At 39.9% G+C, this 25,518-nt stretch overlaps 1 protein-coding gene across 1 annotated transcript in view; it reads right to left on the bottom strand.

Annotated features, from left to right (window-relative positions):
* Nucleotides 1-10,268: 10,268 nt before the first annotated feature.
* NDC80 (NDC80 kinetochore complex component) overlaps nucleotides 10,269-25,518 on the bottom strand; it is a 62,323-nt gene continuing 47,073 nt past the window's right edge. The window contains exons 16-17 of the mRNA XM_060119517.1: nucleotides 24,653-24,755; nucleotides 10,269-12,343 (exon numbers count right to left, since the gene is read on the bottom strand). Coding sequence (XP_059975500.1) covers nucleotides 12,206-12,343; nucleotides 24,653-24,755 — 241 coding nt within the window. The 3' untranslated portion in view covers nucleotides 10,269-12,205. The remainder of the gene's footprint in view (nucleotides 12,344-24,652; nucleotides 24,756-25,518) is intronic.

Genomic DNA, 25,518 nt, shown 5'->3' on the forward strand with positions numbered 1-25,518 from the left:
CCTCTTTAATTCCTGGCAGCACAGCTGAGATTCTGCTGGGGTATTCAGACTGTAGTATGCATAAGAAAAACCTGTAAGGGGTGTTTAAGACACAGATTCTTAGCTTCCATACCTAGATATTTTATTTAATTTATTTTTTAAAATAAATTTATTTATTAATTTATTTATTTTTGGCTGCGTTGGGTCTTCGTTGCTGCGTGTGGGCTTTCTCTAGTTGCAGCGAGCAGGAGCTACTCTTCGTTGCAGTGCACGAGCTTCTCATTGGGGTGGCTTGTCTTTGTTGAGGAGCATGGGCTCTAGGCATGCAGGCTTCAGTAGTTGTGGCACGTGGGCTCAGTAGTTGTGGCTCACAGGCTCTAGAGCACAGGCTCAGTAGTTGTGGTGCATGGGCTTAGTTGCTCTGCGGCATGTGGGATCTTCCCGGACCAGGGCTCGAACCCATGTCCCCTGCATTGGCAGGCAGATTCTTAACCACAGTACCACCAGGGAAGTCCCTTATTTTACTTTTTAATATTTATTTATTTATTTATTTGGTTGTGCTGGGTCTTAGTTGCGGCATGCGGGAGCTTTAGTTGCAGCATACAAACTCTTAGTTGTGGCATGTGGGATCTAGTTCCCCACCAAGGATGGACCCCGGGCCCCCTGCACTAGGATGGTGGAGTCTAAGCCACTGGACCAACAGGGAAGTCCTCATACCCAGATATTTTAAATCAATCAAGTATGGGACTAGGAATTTTTTTAAAAAATAAATTTATTTATTTATTTTTTGGCTGGGTTGTGTCTTTGTTGTGGTGTGCGGGCTTCTCACCGCGGTGGCCTCTCCCGTTGCAGAGCACGGGCTCTAGGCGCGCAGAGTTCAGTAGTTGTGGCTCACGGGCTTAGTTGCTCTGTGGCATGTGGGATCTTCCCGGACCAGGGCTCGAACCCGTGTCCCCTGCATTGTCAGGCGGATTCTCAACCATTGCGCCACCAGGGAAGCCTGGGACTAGGAATTTTTATTTTTGACAACTTCCAGGTGGTTCTAACAGAGGTAGTCCAGATATGACATTTTGAGAAATACTGGACCAAAGAAGACAAAAAGCGTGATGAATATATAAAAGACTGTATAGTCTGATTTACAAAATGAATCATTTGCAGCGTATAGCACTTGCCTTCAAATGGGCAGAGAAATCTTCCTCTAACAATTGGTAGTTCCCAGAACATGTCTACATACATATAGCTGATTCACTTCATTGTACAGCAGAAACTAACACAACGTTATAAAGCAATTTTACTCCAATTAAAAAAATATATATAGGGGCTTCCCTGGTGGCGCAGTGGTTAAGAATCCTCCTGCTAAGGCAGGAGACACAGTTTCGAGCCCTGGTCCAGGAAGATCCCACATGCCGCGGAGCAACTAAGTCCGTGTGCCACAACTACTGAAGTCTGTGTGCCTAGTCCACGCTCCGCAACAAGAGAAGCCACCGCAATGAGAAGACTGCGCGCTGCAACTAGAGAAAACCCGTGCACAGCAGCAAAGACCCAACACAGCCAAAAATGAATAAACAAATAAATAAATTAATTTAAAAAATGTAGTCCCCAAACAAAGCCCAGAGGGAAAACACAGGTTTCCCCTATGGACAGTTTCTATTTTCTATCTAGGTTTCACTTTCCCGAAAGAGATCTAAGCTCTTTCCTAAAAACTGGATATTTCTCATCCTCCCCCTACAGGGCAGTTGGCCTGTTACAGAGTTGCAGTTGGCCTGTTACAGAGTTAGAATGTAGCATCCCCACAAGAGATACGTAAGTATTATAGCAAGTAGCTCATTTACTTTTACATAACCATATAAATTATGAAAACCAAGGATGGCTTGTACTTTTCACATTCCTCAAGTCTTTTTTTTTTTTCCTTTAGTTCTGAACACTCTCATCAATAGTTCAAGTTGACCTTTGCCAAGCCCAGGCCAGTTCCTCTTTATAGACCCTCCCCCAGCTTGAAGTGAACATCACTCCTATAATTGCCCCACTGCTGTCCCATGGGACTTAGCTCCTAATACTTCTGGAATGTAATCTAGAGAAGAAATATTCTCCAAAGCAAACGGTAAGTTTGTAGAAATAAAACTGCATAAATCACACTGGATTCATTGCACATCGCATCTCCATTCCCAATTATACATAGATGAAGCCTGGACTTTTTCAAAGAAGTTTAGTTGGAGCAAAATACGCAAAAAATACTCTCAGTTTTCATGTTTTTGTTCTTCAGTTTTAGAGTAGATGTTTCCTGCTTCTACAGCTGTTGGGTGTGTCCTTCCTCCTGTTCCTGTGCTCTAAATCTAAAAAAAAAAAAAAAAAGGCTTCTCAAAAAAGAAGAAAGAACTCAAGCAGAATCACACATATACACACATACACACACATTCACGTGCACATATACATACAGGGTCCCGTGAACGTTTTAGACTTTCAGATTCATAGCATCTCAACCCTTTCCATTTTCAAGAACGTTTTTGCCTTACGTTGCAAAACTAAATCTGTCCAACCCTGTTGCTTTTTCAGAACAAAGGGAAGTTTATACCAAATAGTGTATTGTCTCCAGCTTTGCTAGCCTGAGACAGAAACTCCTTGCTACTCAAAGCCAAATTCCTCAAGGTGTTCTAACTCAAAGCCAACCACAACAGGAAGGGGAAGTACAGTACATGCTCAGTATAATTTTGCTGTTCTTTCCCCACGTGCCTAAGTCTTCTCACAGAGCAGAACACCCGTAGAAGTGCAGGAAACAGCTTCTGGGTATCCGAGGTGAGGATCACCTTAGATATTCCAACTGCTGAGTGGCCTGTTATCTCCACGTAAGCTAAATTCCCCATTTTCCTCTGCTCAGCTGACTTTTTCCTTGAGTGCTCTTCTAGAACCACAACCCTACTGAGGCTTTTCCATGGCTTTCTAGTCAGCCAAATTACCTTCCCCAACCAGGACCTCTAACTCTAATTAGGACCTGAGAAAGAGCAAAGCCACTCTGCTAGCAGTCGGACTGTGATAGACAATGTTTTCAACAAGATGCAGTCAGGCCAACAAGACAGTGTCTCTAACCAAACATAACTAAGGCTATGCTGCAGTTGCAAAAATGACTAACAAGCCATCCTTTCTTAGAATCAACCAGCATGAGCCCGAACCCCACTCTGTCTTACTGAGACATCCCATGATTAGTTCTTCCTCACTGCAGCGAGTTCAATAAACCCAACTTTTTTCTATAGGTGTGGCCTGGTGGTCTTTTCTTTGGTTGGTGGCTTTAACTGGCTTTTGCTGGCTCTGGTGGCTTCTTCAGCTCTGAGTGCTGTCTCATAGAATTGGAGTTCCCCAACTCTCCCTGCCCCTAGAAGCCCCCTTACTACCTTCCTGCTCAAAGTGTCAGGGCCACTTCAGCCTTGCCCCCTTCTCCACGGCCAACTTCATTTCTGGCCTGATTCATTTCCACAGCTTTCCTTGCTTGGCTGAGAATGGACAATTTCAAATAATCAGCTGTTTCACCTCTCTAAATTCCTCTTCCAAGAGGTGAGGCATGAGGGTGTAGGTATAAGAGCACATCTGGGATTCCTTTTCCAGGGTCCAAATAACTTGAACCTTGACCCTCCTGGTGCCTTGAAATTCAAGTCTCTCAAACAGACCTAACCTCATCTCTCCTACTGCAAAGCTGGCAGGTACCTAGGGAACTTCTCTCCCAGCATGTTGGTGGAGTTTTGCATTCTCTACTCTCATGAGCAAAGGACCTAGGGGCCTTCTCTTAAGACCACTGGATTAACTACTTTATCCTCTAATTTGTAGAGAACAGACACTCTATTTCTCAGGCTGAAAGATAAGCAGGGAGTAATTTTTCCCTATAATGACATTGCTCTGTTTGCATCCTCTTTTAGACATAATTCCCAAAGGCTTCCCTAAGACAGACCCATTTCTACCAGTGAACAGACTAGCTCCTTGAGTACAGATATCTTTCTCCTTTCTTAGTTGAAAGACCTGCCAGTGGAGAGCAATTCATCACCCTGCCCTCCACCACAGTGGCGTTGTCACCTCCCTTTCATGGGCAAACAACTCAGGACCTTCCCTCCTTGTATCTTAACCTTGCACTTGTCTGGTGGGTGGGCTCTTCTGCCCCAGAACTGATAATCGTCCTTCCAGTCGGAGGTTGGAAGGTCTGCAAGGGATAAAATACCCCACTCTCATAACCCTCTTACAGACTGTTGGTGAAGCGTGTCCCCCACTTGCTCAGTTGCTTGATATTAGCCACTTACCAGCCCCAGTTTGACCGCATGCACCCTGCCCCTAACAGTTACATGTAACATTTACATTTACATCCCCTAAATGTAATGTTACATTTTGTACAATTACTCAGCTTCCCCGAGAATAACCTGACTTCCCGGATACTTTTCTAAATTGCTTCACAAACTTCTGTGCCTTTTTTATTGGTTTCATGTTGTTCCCCTGGGAGATCTCTCTTTCTCCTACTAAGTTGTTTAACCCCCAAGTGATAACACACAGAGAAAAATCTAACAAGTGCCCACAGAAGTCAGGTGGTATAATAGTTCAGAGCTGAGGTTCTGAAATCGTACTGCCTGAATTGTTTTGCCATTGACTAAAGAACTTTTCCATTCACTATTGAGAACTTGGAAAATCACTTAACCTTTCTTTTTCTCAATCTGTGAGAGATCAAGTAAATACAAATAAGTAAATTATGGGAACCTTAGTAACATAATTGATAATGTATAATATATAATTATATATAATATAATTGATAAGGTAGATCTGATTAATGATATATCAAATAATACATCCTAAAAAAGAGAATATGCTTTCAATTGCCTATGAATGTTCACAAAAACTGCTAGGCCACAAAGAAAAACCTCAGCAAAGTGCAAACAATAAATAGTAAAGATAGCATTCCCTGGTCACCATGCAATATAAATAGAAATTAATACAAGTTAGGGCAACAAAGCTCCTTTTATGTGGAAATTTCAACCCATTTTAAACAATTATTTGAACGAAAAGAAACCACTAACTGAAACTGTAGACGATGAAAACACAGCATCTAAGAACCTAGGGGACTTCCCTGCTGGTCCAGTGGTTAAGACTCCATGCTCTCAATGCAGGGGGCCTGGGTTCCATCCCTGGTCAGGGAACTACATCCCACATGCTGCAACAAAAATCCCGCATGCTGCAACTAAGACCCCGCACAGTCAAATAAATAACCAAATTAAAAAAAAAAAAAGAATCCGGGGAGGCCTTGCTTCAGCCAGTTCAGCTCCAAGGGCTCCTGCGCTCAGGCTCTCCCTCCTTTGCTCCCAACCTCAGAGGATCCAAGGCAGGAGGAAATCGCTGTGCTTGTCAGCCACCATGGCTTTGGCATGTGCAATGATGGCTTTGCTGGAGATAATGACCCCTAGCTGTGTTCCCATCCATCCTTGGGCACCTCAACACCAGGGTTTCATGGTGGATGTGGGCCAGAAGGACAGCTACCTGGAGGACAGGACCCAAAGCAGGTACAGTGTCCAGATCCTGAAGTACCTCGTAGAGCAGGACATCATCACCGACCAGGACGACGTGGGGAAGATCTGGCACCACCACAACTTCTACAAGGAGAATGTGTCTCTTACAGGAGCAGGAGCTTCAACCTTGCAGCTCGGGGCATGGGACACACACAGTCCTCAATGGGTGACTGGAAGGGATGGCAGGTGGAACAACGTTGGCTTCCACCCCTTGGTTCCCAGTCCCATGGAGCCTTCCTACTGGGGACACGGCTCCGCACAGAGCTCTCTGATTTAATAGGTATGTTGTATCTTTTTTTTTTGGCTGGGCTCCACGGCTTGCGGGATCTTAGTTCCCTCACCAGGGATCAAACTCCAGCCACCACAGTGGAAGCGCTGAGTCCTAACCACTGGACCTTCAGGGAATTCCCATAAATATGTCATATCTTAAAGGATGGGGACCTATCCCTTCAGAGTGTTTCCTCTAAGCTTGCATCTCAGTTGTACATTTAGAAGAAGAGTCCCCTGGATTGTCCAGTACAAGATAGACCGTTGTGTCCCGTGGTCACGAGCTCAATCCTCTATTCCTGTGGTCACGAGCTCAATCCTCTATTTCCTTCATTGATCAGATGTTAAGTGTATGGAACTCCATGCCTATGAGTCAAGAATTCCAAAAGCCCCAGATAGTGGTGTGGTTGATGTTCCACAGCAGGAAAGGCAAACTCTCTCTCTATATTTTTTAATTTTATTTATTTATTTTTGGCTGCGTCGGGTCTTTGTTGCGGTGAGCGGGGGCTACTCTTTGTTGAGGTGCCTGGGGTTCTCACTGCAGTGGCTTCTCTTGTTGCAGAACACAGTCTCTAGGCACACGGGCTTCAGTAGTAGCTCATGGGCTCTAGACCGCAGGCTCAGTAGTTGTGGTGCATGGGCTTAGTTGCTCTGCGGCATGTGGGATCTTCCTGGACCAGGACTCAAACCCGTGTCCCCTGCATTGGCAGGCAGATTCTTAACCACTGTGCCACCAGGGAAGTCCCAGGAAAGGGGAACTCTTACTCAGAGTAGGTATTGATCCTGGTGAGGATGAACTGCTGCCCTTCCAGGATGGACAGGGCTTCATGTGGTCAATTTGCCACCTAGTGGCCAGTTGGTCTCCTCCAAGGATAGTGCTGTATCAGGGGCTCAGTGTTGGTCTCTGTGGCTGAAAGGTGCACGTTCAGAGGGAGGAGTAACTAGATCAGTCTTGGTAAGTAGGAGTCTCTGTGACTGGACCTACACAGAACTTCCATCTCTGACAGCATGACCATGTCCCTCAGGTACCCATCACAGCACTTCTGTTTAACAACTGGCCGAGTGATTTTGTCTGTGCCTATTCTTTGTGTGTGTGTGTGTGGTTTATTATTAATTTATTTATTTTTATTGAAGCTTAATTGATTTGCAGTATGTCAGGTGGACAGCAAAGTGATTCAATCATATATATAATATATATAAAAGAATCTGGGGGGAGGAGTCAAGATGGCAGTGCAGGAAGACCCGGAGTTAGCATCTCCCTACAACTAGGGCACCTGCCAGCCGCTGGTGGGGGACTGTAACCCCCAAGGAGACGGGAGGAACCCCAGAGTGAACCGGTAGGACATAGGGGGACTGAGCGGGGAGGAGAAGTGGAGGCCAGACAAGATTGGCGCCCCTGAGGCCAGGGAGATCAGGAGAAGCAGGTGGGAGGGAGTCTCCGGGAAGAGCGGGAGAGGAGCAGAGGGTGATCTGCTGGGGCCGGGAAGCCTGCTGAGCTCCCAAGCCGGTTCCCCGTGCCCCCCACATGGTGGTTATAGTTTATAATACTATATTGTATATTTGAAAGTTTCTAAGAGTAGATATTAAAAGTTCTCGTCACAAGAAAAAAAATTGTAACTACTTGTGGAGACGGATGTTAACTAGACTCGTCATTTTGCAATATATACAAATATCCAATCATTATGTTGTACACCTGAAACATCATATGTCAATTACATCTCTAAAAAAATCATTCTTTGGCAACATAGTAATAATTCATTCAAGACACATAGATGTTGAAACTAGTAGGTGAAAACTTGATGAAAAACATTATATTTACATAGTCCTCCCCAATTCCTTTTTTTTGTCTGTGCAGCATGTGGGATCTTAGTTCCCTGACCAGGGATCGAACCCACGCCCCCTGCATTGGAAGCACAGAGTCTCAACCACTGGACTGCCAGGGAAGTCCCATATCCTTAATTACAACGGGGAAAAGAGTAAACTTGCGGACCACCCAAACCAAGTGATTAAAGTTAACATTAATGGAACCATAAATATCACGTAACTTTTGAAGCAATGTACTGAAAAGAATGTAACATCAGTTCTGTTGTGTCCTTCAAGGAATATGTATCTTATCTAATCATGAGAACACATTAAGCAAAAATTGAAGAACAGTCTATAAATCACTGGACACGTCAAAAATGTCTAGGTCATGAAAGTCAAAGACAGAATAAGGAACTCTTTCAGTGTAAAAGAGATTAAATAGATTTGACAACTAAATGCAGTGTGTGATTCTGAACTGGACCCTGGACCAGGAGAAAAAAAATCCTAATAAAGGACATTATTGGGACAACTGGCAAAATCTGAGTAAGTTCTGTAGATTAGGTAATAACATACCAATATTAATTTCCTGATTTTGAAATTGTCTTATGGTTATATGAGATTGTCATTGTTTTCAGGAAATATACACTGAAGTATTTAGAGGTAAAGGGGTATCATGTCTGCAACTTACAAGTGAGTCAAGATACAGAGCTAGTTAGCTAGCTGAATAAATAAATAAAAAAATAGGGAGGGCAGGGGGAGAGAACGATAAATAAGTGTAGTAAAATATTAGCTAGGGGATTTGTGTGAAGGGGGTTATTTGTATTGTCTTACAACTTTTTAAAAGTCAAATTATTTCAAAATTAAAAAAGAAAAGAAAAAATATTTCTATAGAGGAAAAACTTAAAAGAGTAACATTGAAAGCAAGGTAAAGTAACAGAGATCAAAGCAATTTGGGAGAGACTGACTTAATTAAACACAGGATCAAACATAACATAAACAATAATAGGCAGTTGATGTCACAAAGTGGAGCTGGAAACTATGACAATCCTACTGTTGTATGACAAAAAGTTGTAACTGGAGGAAGTTACATGAAGGCAGATTTTGGTCCAATATGAGACAGAACTTTCAGGCAAGCAGTGGTGCTTAGCCATCAAATGCTTCGAAGTAACGAGCCATTTGGAAGCAGTCCTATCACCAAAGTATTCAGAAGAGGGCCAGGTAACCATCTACAAAAATACCGTGGGAAGTGTTCCTCATTGATTGGAAGGTTGAATTGCACATCTAAAGGCTTTTCTGACTCTAGGATTCTTGGAACTTGTAACTGGAACATCTATTGTACTTTAATGGTGTTAGTTCTGGAGATAAGCGTGTGCTTAGGAATTCAGAAGAAAGAGTGTAGAGTGAGGTAAAAAACGTGAAGTGAAAAGTGCAAGTACATTGATCACTTCTGTCTCTTGAGCACGTCCCAAGTTATGCTGAGGTTATCACTTTGGTTAAACTTAGTATAATTTTTCTGTCATTCCTAGAGTCGCTATTAAATAGTATCACATTATGGATAATATTTAACTAGTGGTGACTTTTTCTTTTAAAGCAGTGCACCTCAAATTTTAACGTACATATGACAACTCAGAATTTTTTTTTAATAGTAATTTAAAATTTTTATTTTATTTTATTTTTGGCTGCGTCGGGTCTTCGGTGCTGCGTGTGGGCTCTCTAGTTGCGGCGCGCTGGCTTCTCATTGCAGTGGCTTCTTTTGTTGCAAAGCACGGGCTCTAGGCGCGCGGGCTTCAGTGGTTGCAGCATGTGGGCTCAGTAGTTGTGGCTCATGGGCTCTAGAGATCAGGCTCAGTAGTTGTAGCGCACGGGCTCTGCTCCGCGGCATGTGGGATCTTCCTAGACCAGGGCTCGAACCCGTGTCCCCTGCATTGGCAGGCAGATTCTTAACCACTGTGCCACCAGGGAAGGGAAGCCCCCTCGGAGACCTTTTTAAAATGCACATTTGACTTCTGATTTTGATTTAGTAGTCAAAACTATAAGACTTCTAGAATAAAACATAGGTGTAAATCACAGTGATGCTGGCAAAGATTCCTTAAATACTACACAAAATGCAGAAAGTATTGGACTCCCCTAGTGGCGCAGTGGTTGAGAGTCCACCTGCTGATGCAGGGGACATGGGTTTGTGCCCCAGTCCGGGAAGATCCCACATGCCACGGAGCGGCTGGGCCCGTGAGCCATGGCCGCTGAGTCTGAGCGTCTGGAGCCTGTGCTTTGCAACGGGAGAGGCCACAACAGTGAGAGGCCTGTGTACCGCAAAAAAAAAAAAAAAAAGTATTTAAAAAAAAGTGATAAATTGGGTCTCATCAAAATTTAATACTTCTGTTCTTCAAAAGACACTATTAAGAAAATGAGAAGGCAAGTCACAGACTGGGAGAAAAAAAATATAAAACACATATGGTTGAACAAACAGCATATGAAATGATGCTTAACACCTTTGGTCATTAGGGAAATGCAAATTAATATCACAGTAGATAGAACCACACACCCTTAGGATGGCTAAACTAAAACCATACAGTGTGGTTAAGGATGTGAGCAACTCATACGCCGCAGGTAGGAACATATGATACAACCACTTTAGGAAACATTTTCTAAGTTTCATGAAAGTTAAATATGCATCTACCATACGTGAACTAGCCATTCCACTCCTAGGTGTTTACCCAAGAGAAATGAAAGGATATGTCCATGTAAACATCTGTACATGAACGTTCATAATGACTTTATTTATAATAGCCCCAAACTGTAAACAACACAAATGTCCATCAACAGGTACATGGATAAACAAACTCGATATATACATACAATGAAACACTACTCAGCAATGAAAAGGTATGAACTACTGATATACAGTGCAACATGGACCTCACAATTTTCTGAAAGAAGCCATACAAATGTACATACTATATGATTCTATTTATAGAAAATTCTAGAAAATGCAAACTAATCTATAGTAATAGAAGGGAGATCAGTGCTTGCCTGGGGATGGGTGTCAGGCAGGTGTCAGGTAGGGGCAAGAGAAAGTATTGCAAAGGGCAACGAGGAAACTTTTAGAGGTGATAGATATATTCATTAGCTCGACTGTGATTTTGACTTTATGGGAGTGTATATGTATGTCAGAACATAATGAAAAGTTTAAATATGTACAATCTATGTCAATACCTGTAAAAGGTACAGATTCTGATTCAGTAGGTGTGGGGTGGGGCCAAGGGTCTGCATTTTTAACAAGCTCCAAGGTGATGCTGATGCTATTTCCATACCATGTTCTGAGTGGCAAAGCTCTGAGTCTTTGTCATACATATATATCACTTGAGTACACAATAGATTCATATAGCGGGTATCATACAGGATAGTGTAGGCAGAATACTTCCAACATTGAAGCAAGTTCTATTGGATGTTGGAGTCAAGATTGTTGAATACATTGGTAACCATTAATCTTGCCATACCTATTATCTCCCAGCAACGACCTGTCTTTGTTTCCACGCTGTCAGGCTGAATGCCCTCTCTTCATAAAATGTTGCTGGAATCCCGTTCTGTATATTGCTTACGTTTCATTTTACCATGTTCTTCATTCTGACTTATATTAGAGTTGGAATAAAGTTAAAAGAATAGAAATTCAACTGGAGGCAGATTTTAGTTCAATTTAAGGAGGAGCTTCCTAACAACTTAGACCTGTCTAAAAATCCCACTTTCTAATATGACTCTCTCACCATCCAGAACATTGACGTTTCAGGGCTCCTGTGGCTGTACTCAGGATTGCGTGCAGGTTCAAGAAGCTCAGGGTGGCCTCTACTACTAAGACGCATGACATGAGTAAATCAGAACTTCTCTAGGAATATACTTTCATCTCTAAAATGAGGGGGCTAAACAAGATTATTTCTTCTGATTCTCGCATTCCATATTCTTCTACTTACTTCAGAGTAAAGATGGCATGAAGCCAGAAAGCACTTTAGCTTCTTAGCTCTGGATAAGGAGTGGGTCTCTGTGTCCAAAGTGATTAGGAAAGTATTTTAGTCAGTCAGTGCCAACCTTTGTATGGTTTATCCCAGGGATTGGCAAACTTTCTGTAAAGGGCCAGATAGTATACATTTTTGGCTTTTCAGGCACATGATCTCTGTCACACATACTTAACTCTGCTCTTGCAATGGGAAAGTAGTCATAGATGGTATGTAAGTGAATGGGTGTGATTAGATTTGGCCTACAGTTAGTTTGCTGATTCCTGGTTTAATTCAAAATACCTATTTTTCTAACCATCTCAAGTTAGGCAGAGAGATCATGGGAAAAACACACTTTGTTGATGTAAGTTTATTAACTCCAGGTACATAATATAATTGGTCTTTCATATCTAAAGATAACAATCCAACCAGTTATCATAATTTCAGGTTATACATACCTTAAGTTAATGAACTAGATTTATAAAAGATATAAAAATATTTCACGGGCTTGGGAAGATGTGGTCATGAGACTTTACTGTAAGGAGGGATATAGGATATGCTAGAGATTTTTCAAACCTACAAAGGACATTTCAAAATTTCCACTGTTAATAAAGTTCTCGCTTAATCAACATTTTATCTTCATTCATCAGAAGCCTTAAGTAGAGCAGCTTTCTTCTTATACTTGTCTCCAATCTCTCTAATATTGTCCAAGAGATCTTCAGATGTGTATTCTTCATACTCTCTATCAGCTTTAGCAATCTGCTCCTCAAGATGTTTCTAGTGGAAACAATTAACAATTGTTAATGTAAAAACATTAATTTCTTTTAAAGTGTTTAATTGTGAAATCTACAAATAAGAGCATAACATTTGTAAGAACAGGAATAAAAAGAATACTCTTGCATCCACCTAGCAGACTCCTTTTGTGCCCTTTCCTAATCTTATACCCTCTTTTCTCCCTGACACAACCATTCTCCTGAAAGGTACTTTTCTTTATACTTTTACTACACACACACAGATTAAATATATAAACGATATACTAGTTTAGTGGTACCTGGTTTTAACCTTCATGTTTATTGAATGATATTAAATGTAATGTGTTATGACTTGGTTTTTCTTCCACACAGAATTTTGAGATTCATTCATGTTAATGCATATAGCTATAGTTTATTCATATACTGCTATATAACATTCTGTTGAATGAATATACCAACATTTACTTATCCATTTTACTGTTAATGAATTTTTGTTTGTTCCCAGGTGTGGTAGGCTGACTCCTCAAAGGTGTCCATGTCCTGATCACCAGAACTTGTGAATATGCTATCTTACATGGTAAATGGAACTTTGAAGATGTGACTGAGTAAAGGATTTTGAGAAAAGGAGATTATTCTGCATTATCCTGGTGGGTCCAATGTACAACAGTCTTTGTAAGAGGGAATCGGCAGTGTGGGAGTCAGAGAGAGAAGACATAAGGACAAAAGAAAGCTCAGAAAGGACAGACGATGCTGTGTTGCTGGCTTTGAAGATGGAGGAAGAGGCTGCAACCCAAGGACTGCAGGTGACCTCTGGAAGGTGGAAAAGGCAAGGAACTGGATTCCTCCCTAGACCCTCTAGAAGGAGTGCAGCCCGGAGGGACCATTTTAGACTTCTGACCTCCAGAAATGTAATCACTCAAATCATTTTCTGGTCTGTGGTTCAGATGAACAATACTTGTTAAAAAAGGATCCATGAAAGGTTATAGAGCCACTAAGTGGTTGAACTAGGAAGAAGTGGGTAGAACCTAGGTTTTCTGATGTAGTATTTATTCCAGGATGCTTTTCTTAGTTCTTACCACTAAGCAGAGAAAAGTACTGGCAAGCAAGCAGCAGTTCATGTCATTCAGGAGAGATGAGATGATATAAGATCAAATGTTCTGTTTTCAAATAAATGAAAGCCTATTAATGTGTTATTATGAGCTTTTTTTCCCCTTAAACAATTCACAACTGGGAATACATTACCACCTAATAAATTACCAAGGAATTTTAGATTTAGCAATTTATTTTAGTTTTTGGGCTCTGTACAGCAGGTTGGAGGAATAGTTTTATTGTTAAACTTTCAAGCTATGTGAAAGGTGGAGCTAAGGTAAACTTCATGTTTCTGAAATACTATTTTCTGTGTTTATATGAAATTAACAGAAAGGAATGTTAAAAAGAAACAACCGGGACTTCCCTGGTGGCGCAGTGGTTAAGAATCTGCCTGCCAATGCAAGGGACACAGGTTCATTCCCTGGTCCGGGAAGATCCCACGTGCTGCGGAGCAACTAAGCCTGTGCGCCATGAATACTGAGCCTGTGCTCCGCAACAAGAGAAGCCACTGCAACAAGAAGCCCGCGCACCACAATGAAGAGTAGCCCCTGCTTGCTGCAACTAGAGAAAGTCCGCACAGCAACGAAGACCCAACACAGCCAAAAATAAATAAATCAATAAATAAAAAGTCCATAAATATATTAAAAAAAACTTATAAAAAACCAAACAAACAACAGGCTCTAAATGGAGTCACTTGAGCTAAGCCTATGTCACTAAAAGGGTCTTAATACTTAACCTAATTGCAGTTTCAACCTTCCCCAGGAACGTAATCTTTACTGGTCCTTTTGGAATTTCCTGGTCAGCATCAGTGAGGTAATCTGCCTAATAAAAACCTTGTATCCCATAAAGGGAGGTGACCTTGCCACCTTGCCTGAAATAATCCTTTTTAAATTTATGACTTCTTTGTCCCCCGCCACCCCCTACCCTGCCTTTAAAAACCTTTTCTTTTCTGTAGCTCCTTGGAATTCTTTTCTACTCGCTAGATAGGATGCTGCCCGAAACATGAATCACTGAACAAAGCCAATTTGATCTTCAGATTTACTCAGTTGAATTTTTCTAACAGTTTTGGTTGCAGCAACGGGATCCAAAGTGAACTTCTGATAGGGTCTCAGGGACAATGAGAAATGCAGGTGTGGTACCCGTGAAGCCTTTGGTTCACTGTCTTTCTCACTGTTTCTGAGGGCCGTGGGTAAGTTCCTCTCAGTTCTGAACTCTGCTCTATTTGTGTCAAGGCTCCAGATATAACTGGCTTTCCACACCTTTCCTATTTGACTGGAAACTCCAGCCCTTGATTCTGCCCCAAGAATCTATTCACATGGGAACTGTTAGTGGCAGTTCCAAGTTCCCATTTATGTGGAGCCCCTGTCTGCAATCCCATTTGTTGAGGTTTGCTGGCTCAATCCTTTTCCCACCCCCCAGGTGACACACTGGAAACTGGTGTTACCAGCTGGAGTAGGACACGGTCCAACTTAAGAACCAACAGGGTCTGGAACCGGACTGGGTCTGATTTAGGTGGACTGGGTCCAGTGTGAGGCCTCAGATGAATAAAATTTTGTTTTAAGCAAAGGCTATTACTTATAATGGTGATCTTGGAAGAACTGCCCCCCCCAAAAAAAACCCCTACAAAAACAAATAAAAAACCCAAACAACATACCCCTCAAAACTTAAACTAACAAATAAAAAACCAAATAAATAGAAATAAAAATAAGATCCTTAAAATCAAAAGAGTTAAGTACACTACCTTCAGGCATACCTGCTTATGGTCTCAGAAGCTATAAATATCTACAAAGATGGCCAACATTTTACTAAAGACAACCTGGAATTTTGTGTCTTGAGGACTTGGCTTGGTAACCATCAGATTGCAAGCCCCAAAATATGGCCTGCCTGACAGAAATGTGGGCTGAACTGTATTTGTGGACAGGGTCCTACCAAACTGCCACCAGCCCTCAGGGAAAGTACAGTGGCCATCATGAGGAAAGTTCCAATTAGAGAGATAATTTAAGAAGTGCACTTAAAAAGTACGCAAAAGCCTCTAAAGAGCTTCAAAATTGCAAAATGGTTCATTGAAAGGTTTGTTACAAAAGGCTAATGAAAAAGACATAAGAGGCACCTAAAGCAAAAGACTAGAAGACTGACATAACTCCTGCTGCTGCCCTTTATCCTCCTTTACTTGAGTATTCATTTAGTAATCCTCTTTCTACTCTGAAGAGACTTACAAAACCATAAACAAAAGTCACCAAGTGAATGGCCCTACAGATGCAACCATGTCTGCCTTCAAGAGAGGTCCTCCATATGGGCCCCTCCCAGAGCTGACAGAAGTCAGGGATTTTCTGGTAAACTGCTATATTATTTCCTTGAACAGCCAAGGGAAATGAAAATACTTAAAAACCCCACTTGGAGTCTGCAGATGAGATCCTGGGAAAATCGGCAGAAGCTTCCTAAGGGTAAGAATTCTTACTATAGTCAGATCTCCTGGACCTCTGTCTGTAGTACCCAGTAGAGAGAGGAATATAAATATCTTTTGCACCATTTTTGGGGATGCCTCTTAATTACAAAATTAATATACAGAAATCTATTGCATTTCTATACACTAATAATGAACTATCACAAAGAGAAATTTGGGAAACAATCCCATTTACCACTGCATTAAAAAGAATGAAATAGCTAGGAATAAACCTACCTAAGGAGGTAAAAGACCTATACTCAGAAAACTATTAGACACTGATGAAAGAAACTGAAGATGACACAAATATTTGGAAAGATATACCATTTTCGTGGATTAGAAGAATATTGTTAAAATGACCATATTACCCAAGGCAATCTACAGATTCAATGCAATCCCTATCAGACTATCAACTGTGTTTTTCATAGACCTAGAACAAATAATTTAAAAATTTGTATAGAAACACAAAAGACCTCAAATAGCCAAAAAAAATCTTAAGAACAGAGCTGTAAGTATCATGTTCCCTAACATCGGATTACACTACAAAGATACAGTAATCAAAACAGTATGGTACTAGCACAAGAACAGACACATAGATCAATGGAACAGATAGAGAGCCCAGAAATAAACCCATGTACTTATGGGCAATTAATCTATGACAAAGGAAGTAAGAATATAGACTGGAGAAAAGAAGGTCTCTTCATTAAGTGGTGCTGGGAAAACTGGACAGCTACATGTAAAAGAATGATATTAGAACATTTTTAACACCATATATTCAATACAAAAATAAACTCAAAATGGGATTAAAGACCTAAATGGATGACTGGAAACCATAAAACTCCTAGAAGAAAACATAACCAGTACACTCTTTGACATTGGTCTTAGTAATATTTTTTTGGATCTGTCTTCTCAGGCAAGGAAAACAAAAGCAAAAATAAACAAATGGGGCCCAATTAAACTTAAAAGATTTTGCACAGCAAAGGAAACCATTAACAAAACAAAAAGACAACCTACTGAATGGGAGAAAATATTTCCAAAGGATATGGCCAATAAGGGGTTAATACCCAACACAGATAAACAGCTCATACAACACAACATTCAAATAAAAAAACCCAAAAAACCTGATTTAAAAATGGGCAGAAGACTGGGATAGACAGATTTCCAAAGAAGACATGCAGATGGCCAACAGGCACATGAAAAGATCCTCAACATTGCTAATTATCAGATAAATGCAAATCAAAACCCAAATGAGATATCATCTCACACCTGTCAGAATGGCTATCATCGAAAAGACCACAAAATAACAAATGTTGGTGAGGATGTGGAGAAAAGAGAACCCTTGAAAACTGTTGGTGAGAATGAAAATTGGTACAGCTACTGTGGAAACAGTATGGAGGTTCCTCAAAAAACTAAAAATAAAACTACCCTGCAATGCAGTAATTCCATTACTGGGTATATATGTGAAGAAAACAAAAACACTGATTTGAAAAGATACATGCAACCCAATTTTTGTAGCAGCATTATCTAAAATAGCCAAGATATGGACACAACCTAGGTGTCCATCAACAGATGAATGGATAAAAAAGACATTTACACACACACACCAGAATACTACTCACTCATAAAAAGAAATGAAATTTTGCCATTTGCAACAACATGGATGGACTTGGATTGTATTATGCTTAGTGAAATGTCAGACAGAAAAAGACAAATACTATATGATATTACTTATATGTGGAATCTAAAAAATAAAACAAACGTGAATCTAACAAAAAAAGAAACAGACTCACAGACATAGAGAACAAACTACTGGTTACCAGTGGGGAGAGGGGCAAGATGGGGTAGGGGATTTAGAGGTACATACTACTGTATATAAATTAAATAAGCTGCAAGGATATATTATACAGTACAGGGACTACAGCCAATATTTTATAATAACAATAAGTGGAGTACAACCTTTAAAAATTGTGAATCATTATGTTGTACACCTGAAACATATAATAAATCAACTATAACTCAATTAAAAAAAAAAAGAAAAACCTTGTTAAAGAATTTATCGGTGGATCCTTTGATGTTGTTTAAGTTGCAACCCAATTCCTTGAGGAATTGAGAGCAACTGTCCTAATCATACAAATCTTTGCAAAAGTAGAAATGTGGCTCTAGGGGCAGTTCAAAGTTCACCTGTTCCTTTTTTACCAATCCCCTAACCTCCCCTATTTATCTTAAAAGGCTTGTTAGTTGCATTCTTTCCTTGTGCCTTTGAGACGTAAATGTTAAAATACAAAGTTCAGGGAGGTAATTCTTTTTTAATTAAAAAATAAAAAAAAATTTTCTTTGGCCACGCTGCACAGCATGCAGGATTTTAGTTCCTGGACCAGGGATCGAACCCGTGCCCCCTGCAATGGAAGCAAGGAGTACTAACCACTGGACTGCCAGGGAATTCCCAGGGAGGTAATTTTTGTCATTAAACAAACAAACAAACAAGGGGGAAAGGTCATTTCAAACATGGGCAAATGAGAAATCTTAATGTATGGAAGTTATGAGGTCTCTGTGTCTGTCTGTATGTTCATGTGTGTCCACATATGTGCCATAGATGTGTGGTGTCTTCTACCTTCAGATGGTATTACCAAAAATAATTTGTAAAAGAGCCGTATTTAACTGGCCTAAAGAAAATTAAGCCCTTATATGAGTTATATATTCATAAAATTCCTAAAAATTATATAAAAATTAACCCAAGTGCTTTTCATAATCTTTATGATCTAAATAGTCTTTAGTAAATAAAAGCTAGTTTAAATTTGTTGGTTTAATTAAAAGAGGCATGTCTTTGGAATTATCAGCATTAAGTATAAAACTTTTTTCCTACCTGGGTTTACCAATCAAATAAGTAAATCTTATCTCTGTTACAAAATTTGTTAGCTAGAGAAACAACTTAGGATGATGACTGACATTGTCCAGTGACGCTTTTACTTCTTAATTTTTTATTTATTATTTTGGCTGTGCCGCGTGGCATGCAGGATCTTAGTTCCCCGACCAGGGATCCAACCCATGCCCCTGCAGTGGAAGCTCGGAGTCTTAACCACTGGACCGCCAGTGAAGTCCCCTCTAATGACGTTTTTGGATGAACTTTTTAAATAGTTCCCCAAATCTTTTTGGTAACCTGAAATTTTAAAATTTTGCTAAGTTAAGTTAAATGATGAATTAAGTTAAACTTAGTGAATATTCAGATCATTTCCAAATAGAATAAAATACTGGAACATTAATTACTGAACATAGATTTATCTACTGTTGGCTTCATTTTGTAAGCAGATAAAGTCGGGGGTCCCCAGAGAAAGAAAATCAGGCATGGCTTTCTTGACATAAGAGAAACCATTTTTGACCGAAGTCATTTTGTGATCTAAGCCTGGCCACAATGCTTGCCCTTGAACAGGTCTCAGTAATTAATGATCTTAAGGGAACAGAAGAATGCTGAAACAAATTGTTATCAGACAAGAGAAATAGCAAAGGTATTTTATCTGTTGTAAAGACTTCCAGTTCTGTTTCAATGTGGAACATTAGCCTGAAGTGCTCAACCTCCAGATCAACTGGAACCTAAGGGACAATGATGTTGACCTTTTCTGACACCTGTGGCTTGAAGCAAGTAAAGCCTGGACTCTGTGGACTGCCCAAGCCCCTTCATGAATATGTATGTACCCTTAGCTTAAAACTTCCCCAATTTTGCTGTTTGGGGAGACACTGCTTTGGGAAAGATCCCTGGTGTTCTCCTTACTTGTTGCAAGTAATCATAAATCCTTCCTTCCCCCCACTGTCTTGGGCTTGGTTGTGTCTTTTGGCTCAACACCCACCAAGAGGCAAACCCAATTTTGAGGTAACACTTTTACAGAAAAACTAAAGATATTTGGGTCTATTGGTAAACAGGTCCAGTGCCACACATAGAGAAATTTACTATGAGAAAATATGCATTTTTAGAAATTATAAAAAGCATTTATAAATTTGCCAAGCCACAGAATACCAGTGTGAGTCCACAATTGCTTACTTCTTAGTTTCCACCAGCAATTAAGGTTTTTAAGGGTTAAAAATTCTAATATATATGTAATTAAAGTTACTAGAAATATAAAGATAGCTGTAGAAGGTTTATAGAAAAGGAATCTTGTGAAAGGAATTTATGCATGATCAAACTGGGAAAGACAGAAGGAATTTATTATAAGGATTTAAAAAATAAGCTTTAAAATCAGTAGTGTACTTATGTAAAATTAAAACTTAAATTTCTGGGGCTTCCCTGGTGGTGCAGTGGTTAAGAGTCCGCCTGACAATGCAGGGGACATGGGTTCAAGCCCTGGTCCAGGAAGATCCCACATGCCGTGGAGCAACTAAGTCCATGTGCCACAACTACTTAAGCCCACGTGCCTAGAGCCTGTGCTCTGCAACAAGAGAAGCCACCGTGATGAGAAGCCCACGCACCACAACGAAGAGTAGTCCCCCGCTCACCGCAACCAGAGAAAGCCCGTGCGCAGCAGTGAAGACCCAACGCAGCCAAAAGTAAAATAAAAAAAACCCAAAATACAAACAAAAAAAAACCCCTTAAATTCCTTTCATCTGTTAAAAGAACAAAATTTTCTTGGACTATTGGTCTGCTTCTAGTAAGTGATTCAAAGGTTTTTCTTGATCTTTTAAGCAATCTGCCAAGAAAAGAAAGATTTTGTGTCTTGTTAAAATAATTTCCTGTGTTTCATGCTTTTTAAATCAGTTCTTTGATTACTTAAGAAAACTGAGTCTTCCTTATTAAAACAGCTATGGTTTTGTTTGCTTGTTTTTGGCAACTATTTAACTTTCTGCATTTGCCTTCTAAGACTCTGTCACTATGGTTAGATAAATAACTTAAGTATTGTTTCACAGTGACATGTCTGACCAAGTATTTTAAAACCTTTTGATAAGAAAATTTCCTTGTCAGTTCCATTATAATAAACTCTTATTAAGTCTTTAACAATGGCATTTAAAAGAAGTCATTTCAGATAAGTTATTGTTTTCCTCAGATGCTTTTGTAAAAGTGTTCCTACAAAAGTGCTTCATCTTTAAGAAGATTCACGGAAAGGACTTTTGAGAAGTACAGGTTTCTGATAACTTTGAAGATCATAAAAATGAACTGTGTAAGAATTTCCAGAATTAATGGAAATACAGGATTTAAGCAGAACAAGAATTAATGACAGGGGACTGAATGAACTGAGGAGGATGATTAAAATTTTTATGACTTTTTGTTTTAAAACATTGCTGGTTTCTTAATTTTTTTGTTTTTCCAGATTTAAAGAAACCTTTTCTCTTAAGCCATTTATGACTTAACAGCAATTGGTAAAGTATACCTTTGTAAACTAAGATGAAACATTTACTTTTTCTCCCTACCTGAACACTCCAGAATTCAGAAACTCTTAAATATTCTTTTCATGGCAATATAATTAAGTTATTTGCATAAGTTCAATATGAATCTTTTCTTCTTGTAACAGGATATGACTGGAAACATTGGCTATATTACCAAGGCTTTAACTGGATTGTCATATTTGACAGAGATGTACATAAACTCAGATGGGACGAGACAGTTTTAAGGAATTAAGTTTGACTTTATGGAGCCAATAAAGCCCCTTGAAAACTTGACCTGGTACCTTGCTTACAAGGTTCCAGAAAGCAGTCTTAAAAAGAACTTACATGGTCAATCACTATTCTTGCTGTGCTTCTGTAAATAACCAAGCCAAATTTAATGCAGACAAATTAGTTTTATTGTGATTACCCATGGAAAAAATAAACAGGGATAATTGTAGAGAGAAAAGTTATGCCTGCACCTTTATGGATATTAGATTCCAGTCCTGTTAATTGTCTTTGAGGTTTTATCACATATCTGTAAATTGGACTGGATCCTAAATTCTTCTAGCTCCTCAAATATCTGGCTACAACCCTCAAAACTAACATTTCCAAATTTCTCCTACACTTCTAATTTAGAATCAGTAATAACCAAGACTGCCTTGAATTTCCTTGGACGAGAATTATAGCAGATCCTCCTCACTACCCAGATGGCAGCCAAATTTCAGGGACGTGAATCTCAGATATACATCTCCAGCTGAAGAAGGCTCCACCTGACATCTGGTCCTATATAAATGCTGGAGACCTCCAAATCAAACTGATAGGAAGAGAAGCAGCTGACACCGAGGTAGAATGCTTCCTCCCAAGATGCTGGATCAAGATTCATGCTTTAACTAAACATGAAGCCCTTTTTTCTCTTTCTTTCCTTTATTCTGGCATTGGCCTGAAAAGGTAATGCCATTATCTGTGTCTCCCAGGTCACTGCTCAGGGGGGTAACACTTCAAACTGCTGGATCGGTCATTAAAAAACAAAACACTCTGACAGGTTCATGATGCAAGAGATCCCTGGTCTGTTTCTTCATTTCTGGTTAACAACCCCAAACTTGGGGAATTTGGCGTCCAGGCTCTATACAAAGTGACACAAGGCGAGGGTAACCAGAATAAAGCTGCCTGTGTGTTCTACAGATCCTTAAAATTTTACTGGTCTCAATGGCTGTCACATTTCCAGTACTGAGACACAGATTCAAATGGAAATTACCAGGAGGGATTCATGACTCTGGATTTGATTCCTTTGAGAGAACCCTACCTTCCCTGGGTAGGAGTTACTGCAATTGAGGCTATGATCAGGAACCTCTCGTTAACTCTTGAAAGCATTATGGAATTTGCCGCTAAAGCAACAACTGTCCAACAAAAATCCTTAGACTCTTTGGCTGAAATTGTTCTTGATAACAGGATAGTCCTTGATTATACTTTAGCTGAGCCAGGAACTGTTAGTGCTGTGGCCAAGGCCACCTGCTATACCTGGATTACCACTTTTGCAGAAGTTGAAACTCAGTTAACATAAGATCACTGAGCAAGCCACTTGGCTTAAAAAGGCGACTCCTTCAGTGGGGTCTTTGACTTATTTGGTTTCGATTGGTTTGGGTTTTGGGGACCGTGGCTTCAAAGTGCACTTCAAACACTGGGGATTATCTTGCTTATTATAATCATAATGGTCTCCCCAGTGTGTTACAGTCTCTTAAAAGCTTTAAATGCATGTTTGCAGCTGCTAACCAACAAGCAAATGATTTCCCTAAGACTGGAAAATCAGTAAAGAAGCAAAGAGAATGACCAAATCAAGAATTGTGAACTTGGAGCTGGGATCTGTGAATATTACATGGATTAAGCAAGAACATCATGACCTATGAATACCACACAAAGCATCAACAAAAACTGCAAGCAATAGTTGAGAGTGGTGCTAACGCCTTAAATTTTGATCGCGTCTCTCTCAGACAAGCTGAGAGTGTGATCAAAAGGGGGGAACTGTTAAAAAGAAACAACAGGCCCAAAATGGAGTCACTTGAGCTAAGTCCGTGTCACCAAACTAGGACTCGATACCTAAGCTAATTGCAGTTTCAACCTACCCCAGGACTGTAATCTGACTGGTCCTTCTGGAATTTCTTGGTCAGCACCAGTGAGGTAATCTAATAGAATCTTTGTCCCACAGAGGGAGGTGATCTTGCCACCTTGCCTGAAATAATCCTTTTTAAATTTATGTCTTCTTTGTCCCACTCCCCCTCTGCCTTTGAAAACCTTTTCCTTTCTGTACTCCTTGGAGCTCCTTTCTATTTGCTAGATGGGATGCTGCCCGACACATGAATCACTGAATAAAGCCAATTTGATCTTCAAATTTATTCAGTTGAATCTTGCTTTGTAACAGGAAAAATATTTGTTATTAACACATGCTCTTTCGTCTTAGTCATAATTAAATCTAAACGTACTAATATGTTTTCAGTATGTAGAATATGGCTTGGCACAACATCATTATATACTGTTGATGTAATAAATATCATTGTATGTTGTTTATGCAAATAAAACAGATTATTTTTTATTAAGGGCTTGTACCTTAAGCAACAAGAAGAGTAACTTAATAATTAAATGACAGAGTTGCACAACCCTCACCACAATCTTTGTGCCCATCTGCTCTCATTCCCACCCCAGCTCCTGGCAACCACAAATCTACTTTCCACCTCTGTGGATTTGCCTTTTCGGGACATTTTATATTAGTTAGTCATAAATATGTAGACTTTCACATCTTTCACTGAGCATAATGTTTTTTTTGTTTTTTGGGTTTTTTTTTTTTTGCGGTACGTGGGCCTCTCCCGTTGGGGAGCACAGGCTCCGGACGCGCAGGCTCAGTGGCCATGGCTCACAGGCCCAGCCGCTCCGCGGCATGTGGGATCTTCCCGGACCAGGGCATGAACCCACGTCCCCTGCATCGGCAGGCGGACTCCCAACCACTGCACCACCAGGGAAGCCCTGCATAATGTTTTTGACGTTTGTTCATGTTGTAGCATGCGTAAGTGCTTTTTTCCTTTTATTGCTGAATCATATTCCAATATATGGGTATATCATTCACCAGTTAATAAATATTTGGGTTGTTTACACTTTTTGGCTATTATGAATAATGTTGCTATGAACATTTGTCTACAAGTCTTTGTATGGACATATATTTTCATTCCTTTTGGTGGGTTGATACCTAGGAGTGGAACTGCTGGGTTATATAGTAAACCTATAGTAAACCTATCACTTTACAAAATGCACATTGCTATACAAAATTCTTCTGATAAATTTTTACTAGATAATATTTTCCACAGAAATAAAATTTATCATTTAATTTCTGTAGAAATAAAACAGAAATACATAAAAGTTTTAAAAAGCTTTCTTAGAATGTAGGAAAGACCTTCACACACTTACCTCTACAGACCCTACGTGTGTAGCAACCATCTCTAAAAGACGCTGCAAGTTATTTCCCACTTTTCGTCTTTCTTCAGTTGTGGTCTGCACAACTAGTTGGCATCTGTAAGATAAAAACTCTTGTTTGAATTGTCTAGGACAAAACCTAATATATGAGTTCTAGCTAGCTCACTTCCTTTTATATTCAATAAAACCAGGCTGTGATTGGTATAGGTGCTGCTTGCCCAGTGTATCATTCACAAAAGTCCAGTTCACAATCATTAAAACAGAAATAAAAACATTTTCAAAGATCCCATGCAAGCAACAGCACGAAACAGCACCAAAACCTCATGCTTTAATATACAAAGCTTAGGAGCAAATTGTTTACCTTAGTCTCTAAAAGGATTATAAACTTAATCAGGGACAAGACATTAAATACATATGAATGAGGAAACAGGAGTCTTAGGCATTCAAATTTAAATTAAAAACAGAGACTATATGCCAAAGATACCTTCAAATAAGTTTTCTGTCCCTAGGCTACAAATAAGGAAATAAAGAGGTGTGATTTTCTTAAGGATTAAGGTGTGATTTCTTAAGGTTGGATACTTCCAACCTCAAAGAAAGATTATTTTGTAGTTTTTTTGAGGGCCCCTTAACACTTAAAAAAAAGAGTGTATTTTAATATAAATTAACATAGAGCCTATGGGTTAACTATTCAGTCCTCTTCTGACTGAAAAGATAGTAGGGGGGCAATAGCTATAACGGTAGCAGAATGTGTTTATCTAGGCAAAGTATCTCAAGTGTCTCAAGCTGTTCTGCTTATGTTTTACTCATCACTCCGTCTCCCCCAAATAGCTCTATAATATAAATTAAAGCAAATAAACTTA

This window comes from Mesoplodon densirostris, chromosome 15, assembly GCF_025265405.1.
Source record: "Mesoplodon densirostris isolate mMesDen1 chromosome 15, mMesDen1 primary haplotype, whole genome shotgun sequence".
NCBI classification, from domain to species: domain Eukaryota; kingdom Metazoa; phylum Chordata; class Mammalia; order Artiodactyla; family Ziphiidae; genus Mesoplodon; species Mesoplodon densirostris.